The 9,103-nt window shown below is 44.6% G+C and overlaps 1 protein-coding gene across 7 annotated transcripts in view; it reads left to right on the top strand.

Moving 5' to 3' along the window:
- SNAP47 (synaptosome associated protein 47) overlaps nucleotides 1-9,103 on the top strand; it is a 23,060-nt gene that overhangs the window by 13,302 nt on the left and 655 nt on the right. For 6 of the 7 annotated variants that reach the window (XM_027695536.1, XM_027695534.1, XM_027695539.1 and 3 more), the window contains exon 4: nucleotides 4,486-4,616. In XM_027695536.1, the coding sequence (XP_027551337.1) occupies nucleotides 4,486-4,616 (131 nt within the window). Of the gene's footprint in view, nucleotides 1-4,485; nucleotides 4,617-4,838; nucleotides 5,652-9,103 lie in introns of those variants that run through there. The other variant, XM_027695541.1, reaches the window with a different exon arrangement.

Raw genomic sequence — 9,103 nt, forward strand, 5'->3', positions numbered from 1 at the left:
GCAGCTTTGACTCCAGAGGTTTCCAAGGGTTTTCCAACCCCAAAATATTCCCAAGGCAAATCCTTCCCTCCCTGTCCCAACAGTGGTGATGATAAAATCCAAGGAATAACCTCAAGGTGACTTCAAACCCTCCATCATTGCTGTTTTTCCTTTATCATTCCTGGCTGGAATAGATGAATAATAATGATATTAAACCTGACCTTCAGTTAAATACAGGAAGTTTAACCCAAATATCCATTCCAGGAATTCAATAAATCGTGGGATAAACATCATATTGATCTTCCTACTAAATTTTTTCCTAAAAAACTCTAAATTTTGGCATTTGAACAGTCCAAATGTTTAAATTTGGGAGATTTTAGGCTTCAGATTTGTTGATTTTAAGATTTCAAGGAAACAAGGGAGACTGAAACCCTTTCCCAACAATCAGCTTGACATTCCTTACTCCTCTTCATTCTCCTAAAATTCCAAGTGTTTTTCCTTAGTTTTTTTTGTAATTCAACCCTGGATTCATTTCATATATGTCACTTAGGAATTTATTTAATTTATTTATGTAAATCCTCTTTTTTTTCCCCCTAATTTTTAATGACAAAAGAACAACTCCAGGCCTGGATTTACTCCCAGCTTATTAAAAACCCAGCAGAAAAAACAGGATAAAGTAATAAATTCACATCTTTCCCTGTACCAAACATCCTGGAATTCAGCAGGGGAGGGTATTTTGAAAGGGAAAAAACTTGGAAAAACCTGGTTAATTTGGAAGGAAGGAAGTTTTTGGGGCATCTGGCACTTCAAATCCAACAGCAGCTTAGAGGAAAAACAACCTGCTCTAAATTATTCCAACCAATTGGAGTCCAATTCCTGAGGGCCTGAAGGCTGGTTATATAAAATCCTTTTATATAATATAATAATATATATAATATAATATAATATATATAATATAATATAATATATAATATAGTATAATATATATATAATATAATATATAATATAATATAATATATAATCCTTTTTTCCAGCCCTCTCCAGGTTTTTCCCACTGCTCTGAGCGAGGGAAGGAAGGATATTTCTCCTTCCCTGCTGCCTTTTCCCTGTTTCCTTTGGAAATGAGCTTCAAGAAAACCGAATTTTATGGCAATCCCGACTTTTCCAGCTTTTCCAGCTCCCTTGTTTGTCCCTTCCCTGGAGTTTATCCCTGTTTTTCCTTCTGTCACAAGGTGGCACCCACGGGCTGCCTTTGAACCTCTGGCATTTTTTTCCATGGATATCCTCTTTTTTTTTTTTTCCCTAAAATCCAAGGGGGAAAAAAATCCTTGTTTTGTGCCCCTGTACACAGAAAAAGCTTTATTTTTTCAGATAATTAATTAATTTAGGGATTTCTAGGAGAAATATCCCGGCAGGAAAGGTCCATCCTGCTTAAAATTAAGGATTTTGCCCTTTTTAAATCCTTAAAATTAAGGATTTTAATGAATTTAAAATTTTATTAAATTTAATTAATTTAAAAATTTGAATTTAAATTTAATTAATTTAAAAATTTAATTAAAATTAAATTTAAACAGTTTAATTTAATTAAAATTTTTAAATCCTTAAAATGAAGGATTTTGCCCCAAACTGTCACAACCTCACCTGGAGCCTCTGTTTAAAGTTCTTCATATTCCAAATAAATAATCCCTTTTCCTAAGATTTTTGGCATAATTCCACCTGAAAGAGGAATTTCTGGAGGGTTTTCTACCCCCCCAGATTATCTGAAAGGATTTTTAGGTGCTTTGCACTTCTTTCCTCCCTCTTTTTTTTGGCCAAATGGGGGCGTTTAAACGCTCAGGGCACTTGTTTTATTTGATTTTATTCAGTTTTGAGCCAATTCCACCCTCTGGAATGGTTGACAGCACCTTCCCAGGATTAAAAAAAAAGGGATTAAAATCCTAAAGTGCCTCTGCAGCACAACAATTTGGGGCTGTCTGGGTCCTGTAGCTGAATTTTAGCATCCACAGGTTTTTTTATCCCTTTACAAACTGCTGAATTTTTCCTGTTTCTCCGTAAATTTGCTCATTTTTTGGAGTTTCCAGCACTTTGTTCCGAGCTTTGGTGGCTTTTTGGAAGTGACACCAATGAAACCAAATTGCTTTTTTAAGTGTTTCTGCCTTTTTATCCAATATCTCCCTAAAAAATTACTGGGAAATTCCAGCTCTCCTTGCTCATCCTGCTCTTTTTGTCCTTGGATTAATGGAGATGGATGGATGGATGAATTGATTTTAATTAATTAATTAGCACAGGGTGACACTCAGCTGATGAGAAACACAAAGAACCTCCTCTGGCTGTTTGTTGCCATAGGGAATTCTGTCATTCCCACCCCACTTTTCCTGGGAAGGACACCAAGACACTGATTTCCCATTTTTCAGTGCCTGGTTCTTTTCCCCTTTGGAAAACAAGGAGCACAATCCAGTGAAGGCACCTGGGCAGTGTCTGAGTCCAGGGACTGATAACGGAGTAATTCCAGGGATTAGGAGTTTGCAGGAATTCCCTGGGAGGGATTTAGGGTTTGGTGCTTCTGGTTTAGCTTTTGGCTCCCTTTTCCAGGAAAAAGGAATGGTATCCAGAGCTGGGCTGTGGCAGCACTTGGAGCTGGCACAGAGCTCTGGAATGTGCCAGGCTTTGTGTCCTCATGGATTCCAATCTGTTGTCCTTGGCCTTGGTGCTCCCAGGTGGCCTTGGGACAATGGTTTCCTTGCTGGTGCCCAGGTGGGAAAACTTTGGAGATAAAATCCCAGAATGGCTTGGAAGGAACCTTAAGGATCATCTCATCCCACCCCCTGCCATGGGACACCTTCCGCTCTCCCAGGTTGCTCCAAGCTGGCCTTGGACACTTCCAGGGATTCAGATGCAGCCACAGCTTCTCTGGGACATCCATTCCAGTTCCTCCCCACTTTCCCAGCCAAGAATTCCTTCCCAATATCCCATCTATCCCTACTTTCACTTTGAAGAATCTCCCAGTGGTGACACCTCCTCGTGTCTCCATCCCCAGCCCTTGGGGACAGTTGACCTTTCTGTTCCAGTGCCAAATGGAGCAAAGCCCTGAAAGAGCAGCAGGAACAAGGTTTAGTTCCCTTCCTCCTTTGTTTTTTTTAGGGATAATTTGTTATTCCCAAGTGAGGAGCTCAGCTGTCCCAGCCCCAGGTGGGATATTAAAGCTCCCTGTAATTCCTGCAGGATTGTTTCTGGGTGGAAGTTTCACTGTTTGAGGGGTTTCTCCTTTAAAAGCAGAAGCCCCAGGAATGATTGAGTGTCCCAAAATCTCCACAGCTTCTGGAGAGTGGAGTGGTCCCTCTGGAATCCTAAATGTGGTCTGCACTGAGCACCATCTCCTTGAATTCCCACTCAAGGGACATGAGACTTTAGCAACCAGTTCTCCAACCCATCTATGAACATCAGAGGATGATCCTCCTCGGGAAGAGTAGCTGGGCTTTGTCTTGATATTCCATAGAATCCCAGGATGGTTTGGGATGGAAGGGACCTTAAGGATGATCTCATCCCACTCCCTGCCATGGGCAGGGACACCTTCCACTAGCCCAGGTTGCTCCAAGCCCCATCCAACCTGGCCTTGGACACTTCCAGGGATAGGACATCCACAATTTCTTTGGACAACCTGTGCTAGGGCCTCCCTGCCCTGTGAGTGCAGCTGGAAGGACAGGAAACAGCTTCCAGAGGGATTGTGGGATCGTGTCCCTGCTGCTCAGCTGGGGGTTGGTGTCACCAGCAGTGTTGTCCTTCCCTTCCTGGATTTTGCTGCCTTGACCTTTGGGCTCTGTCCCTGCTCCATCACTTCAAAGTTCTTGAATGAAAAGATCACAGGGAGCAGAAGCAGCAGGTGGAAAATCCCTGGAAGTGTCCAAGGCCAGGTTGGAGCAACTTGGGATGGTGGAAGTTGTCCCTGCCTGTGGCAGGGGGTGAGACTGGATGATTTAAGGTCCCTTCCAACCCAAACCATTCTGGGATTATCCTTGTTTATGTGATTGGAAACGTGATATGTGGAAATCCTGTTAAAACAGCCCAAAATGACCCAATTCTCCAAATTCTGCCTTTGATGGTAAATCATCTCTTGGCAACCTGGTCCCCTCCAGGATGGGTGGTGTGGGAAATACAGCTGGAATCCTTCCTGGAAGGATAGAATTGAATGGTTAAGGTTGGATTGGGCTTCTCTGAGTTCACCCTCCCAAACTCAAATCATGGAATCAAATCAGGGAATCTTGGAATCCCAGAATGGTTTGGGTTGGAAGGGACCTTCAAGACCATCTCATCCCACCCCTACCACAGGCAGGGACACCTTTCACTAGCCCAGATTGCTCCAACCTGGCCTTGGACACTTCCAGGGATGGGGCAGCCACAACTTCTCTGGGAAATCCATTCCAGTCCCTCCCCACCCTCACAGGGGAAGAATTTTTCCCGATTTCCAACTGGGAATTGTCAGTCTGACCATGGGAATTTCTCTTGCAGCCACGGGACTCCTGGGAGGGGTGGTGCAGCCTGGATCTCCAGCAGGAAGCAGGGAAGGGATGGACAACGAGCAGGTTCAGCTGCAGCAGCACGAGAAGGTCTCCCAGGAAGAGGCAAAAGAGCTGAGACAGGTAAAGTGGAGATAAATTTGCCAAAGTTGAGATAAATTTCCCTCCCTGTATTTCCTTAAAAACACACGTTTTCCCCATCACAAAGTCGTTGTCTTAACAAAATAATCCTTCATAAATTTCCATGGGAATATTTTACAGCTTAATCCAGCCTGTGGTAAAAATACCCTCTTCCCTGAGGGTCTTTAATCATCCTAATTAATAATTATAATTCATAATTTCCAGGTATAAGCTGTAATAGATATGGAAGTGAAGGAAAATGGGGTCGAAGGGGGAATTTCTTCCCAGGAGAAGCAGATTTGGAAGGTGTGGAAGTTTGGGATTCACACGGGGCTCAAAAACGTCCATATAGAGCCTTTTGGGTTTGGAATCCCTGGAATCATCAAGGAAATGACACCTGAGCAAGACATGGAATGTTTGGGAAGGAGCAGGATGATGGATCATCGCATTTACAAGGAATTCAGAGAGTGAAGAGGGAAAAACAAGCATTGAAGACAGAGATCCTTGTGCCATCACCTTTTATCCATTAATTAAAGATATTTGAGGGCCTTGTGTTTATAATTAGTGTTTTCCTGAGCAATTCCCTCTCCTGAGGGTTGGGATCTTTTATTCCTTGTGGTGAAAACACTTGTTTTGCATCAAAAAAAAAGGAGGATTTTACTCCCTCTCTCTCACTGTTTGTGAGCTGGGTGAGTCAGGAGAACTTCCAAAGCTGGAGAAGAGGAATTTGTGGTGAACAAAGAGCTGTTGCTCTTCCTCTCTCCTCCAGGGATAACAGCAGGTGTTTTCCAACAGGAATTGTTGGGGGATGCTCGATTCCTTCCCTCGGAGCTGGAATTCCTGCCCTCAGTGTGATTTGGGTGCTCAAGAAAAGGACCTCACCGGGAATTCCTGAGGGAACATTTATGTTAAAAAACACATTTTGTGGCAGTGTGAGTGTTCCTGAACTGGGTTATGGAGACAGAATCCTACAAAATTCCAATGGTGTGTCTGGCTGGGATTAATAAAATGGCCCCAGGACTGGGAGGGATGTGACAATGGTCCCATTCCAGTCCTTTGGACCTCAGGTAGGAATTCCTGAGGGACATTTATGTTAAAACACAGAGTTTGTAGCACTGTGAACCTGTTCCTTAATTGGGTTATGGAGATGGAGGAAGAATCCTACAAAATTCCAGTGATGGAGGAACAATCCTACAAAATTCCAGTGATGTGTGGCTGGGATTGACAAAATGTCCCCAGGAGTGGGAGTGGATGTGACAATGGTCCCATTCCAGTCCTTTGGACGTCAGCAGGAATTCCTGAGGGGACATTTATATTAAAACAGGGATTTTGTGGCATTGTGAGCCTGTTCCTTATCTGGGTTATGGAGATGGAGGAAGACTCCTACAAAATTCCAGTGATATGTGGCTGGGATTGATAATCTTGGCCCCCCAGGGCTGTGCTTGGAGGGTCTGGATGGTCCCATCCAGGACTAGGAATTCCTGAGGGAACATTTATATTAAAACACAGAGTTTGTAGCACTGTGAGGCTGTTCCTTAACTGGGTTATGGAGATGGAGGAAGAATCCTACAAAATTCCAGTGATATATGGCTGGGATTGACAAAATGTCCCCAGGAATGGGAGGGGATGTGACAATCTTGGCCCTCCAGGGCTGTGTTTGGAGGGTCTGGATGGTCCCATTCCAGTCCTTTGGACCTCAGGTAGGAATTCCTGAGGGGACATTTATATTAAAACAGGGATTTTGTGGCATTGTGAGCCTGTTCCTTATCTGGGTTATGGAGATGGAGGAAGACTCCTACAAAATTCCAGTGATATATGGCTGGGATTGACAAAATATCCCCGGGAATGGGAGGGGATGTGACAATCTTGGCCCCTCAAGGCTCTGCTTGGAGGGTTTGGATGGTCCCATTCCGGTTCTTTTCCTCCTTCCAGAGCCTCTGGAGTGTTTATTTACCCTTTACGTGCCTTCAACTCCGGAAATCACAACTGTGAGCTCACAGAAAACTTTGTTTGGTGGAGGAACTGCTCATTCCAAGGGCTAAAGACCAAATTTCCTCATGGGATGGCCTCGTTCCATGGCCTGTGGGGATCGCAGACACCTGAGCTTAACACATGGAAAACCAGGCCCTGGAGCTGTTTTTTTGGAAGGGGGGAGAACTGAGGAAATAATTTGTATTTCCTCCTGTGTAACTGGAACGATTGGGATCAAAATAAAAGGTGGGAATGAAGCCTGTGGAGCTGCTGGAGTCTATTTTTTTCCAGCCCGGTGGTACCACGAGTGTTTATTTGCTTGAAAATAAGTGAATAAAATCAGAATTCTTTGTCACTCCGAGGAAAAATAACGGGAGAAATGTCCTCTAGGAAATCATGTTGGGATTTAAAATCCCTCCTGTCCCTGGGAGCAGGAGAGGGAATTGCTTGGGAGTGACTTGAGTGGCTAAAAATGCCAAACTTCTCGCAGGAAAATAAAAATCTTCCACTTACAGTTTTCCTAATTTCCTGTCCCAGGGAAAGAACCTGGAGGAGAGTTTTATTTGGGACAGAAACAGGAGTTTTCTCCCTTTTAGTTTTGGGAAGAACAGAGAAAGGTGGATTAAGTTTGATCCAGAGTTTATTTTGTGTTTTTGCTTTGGCAGCCAAAGCGCGACTCCGGTTTTTCCCGTTCTGGGATTTATGGAAAAAGCTGGGAGATATTTTACAAGATAAATCCCGCTCCTGTGGCTGCCATCCAGCTTCAGGTTGTGTCAAATTCCCTTCCCCTTCCAGCTAGATAAGATATTCCTGCTTTTCCCAAACCGGGAGCAGCAAATGATGGAATTCAGGTGGATAAAGGGGCTGATTCTACAGATTCCAACAGAAAGTTTGCCAGTTATGGCAAAAAATAAATATAAATATGTATAAAGTGTAGCGTTTTTTCCTGTTTTTTTGTTGGACACTGAAGTCCTGGAATGTTCAGGATGTGACTCTTGTCTTAGGCTGCTGCTAAAAGGAGCCAGGGAAAGGAATTTGGGCGGATTTTTCAGGTGGTGTTTGGATCTGCCCTCGGACTTGGTTGTGTGAAAATGAATCATGGAATATCCTGAGTTGGGATAGACCCCCAGGGATCATCCAGTCCAACTCCTGGAAACCCCAACAATCCCTGAGGGTGTTTTCCAAACACCCCTTGAGCTCTGGCTCCAGGTTTGGTTGCCCAGGTGTCACTTTTTTCCTTCTGCTCCATCCAGTGACACTTTTATTTTTGGTGAATTGTAGAAAAACAACATTTTCTGTCCTTTGACCTTTGTGCCCCTTCAGCCACTGGATCCCCTCTGGCTTTGCTCCAACAGGCACATCCTGGGGAAAACCTCCTGCTCTGGGGTGCAGATCCACCAAGGAGGGAATAACAGCCAGGATAAAATGATGTTTACACTGATTTTTACCTCTCGTTTCCCCTCTGCCCCAAATAACTCCAATATTTCAATTGTGAGTTCGCTCTTTAGTTTGTTGCTTAATTCATTTTAATTCAGTTTATCAATGATTTGGTCACTTGGGCATTGACCCCACCTGGAGTTCTGTGTCCAGCTCTGGGCCTTCCAGCACAGGAAGGACGTGGAGCTGCTGGAGAGATTCCAGAGGGGCCTTGGAGATGCTCCAAGGGCTGGAGCCCCTCTGCTCTGGAACCAGGCTGGGAGAGCTGGGGGGGTTCCCCTGGAGAAGAGAAGGATCCAGGGAGAGCTGAGAGCCCCTTGCAGGGCCTGAAGGGGCTCCAGGAGAGCTGGAGAGGGACTGGGGACAAGGGATGGAGGGACAGGACACAGGGAATGGCTTCAAACTGCCAGAGGGCAGGGATAGATGGGAAGGAATTCCTGGCTGTGAGGGTGGGAAGGGAGTGGAATGGATTTGCCAGAGAAGCTGTGGCTGCCCCTGGATCCCTGGAAGTGTCCAAGGCCAGGTTGGAGCAACTTTGGGTAGTGGAAGGTGTCCCTGCCCATGGCAGGGGTTGGAACTGGATGATCCTTAAGGTCCCTTCCAATCCAACCCATTCCATGACAATTTAAAGCCCTGAATGGATTGGAACTGGATGATCCTTAAGGTCCCTTCCAACCCATTCCATGATGATTTAAAGCCCTGAAGGGGCTGGAATGAGATGATCCTTAAGGTCCCTCCCAACCCAACCTGAAGGGGTTGGAACTGGATGATCCTTAAGATCTCTTCCAACCCAACCCATTCCATGATGATTTAAAACCCTGAATGGGTTGGAACTGGACGATCTTTCAGGTCTTTTCCAACCCAACTCATTCCATGATGATTTTAAACCCTGAAGGTGTTGGAATGAGATGATCCTTAAGGTCCCTCCCAACCGAACCCATTCCACGATGATTTTAAGCCCTGAATGGGTTGGAACTGGATGGTCTTTAAGGTCCCTTCCACCCAACCCATTCCATGACAATTTAAACCCTGAAGGGATTGGAATGAGATGATCCTTAAGGTCCCTTCCAACCCAACCCATT

This window comes from Neopelma chrysocephalum, unplaced genomic scaffold (assembly GCF_003984885.1).
Source record: "Neopelma chrysocephalum unplaced genomic scaffold, ASM398488v2 Primary Assembly neopelma1_101, whole genome shotgun sequence".
NCBI classification, from domain to species: domain Eukaryota; kingdom Metazoa; phylum Chordata; class Aves; order Passeriformes; family Pipridae; genus Neopelma; species Neopelma chrysocephalum.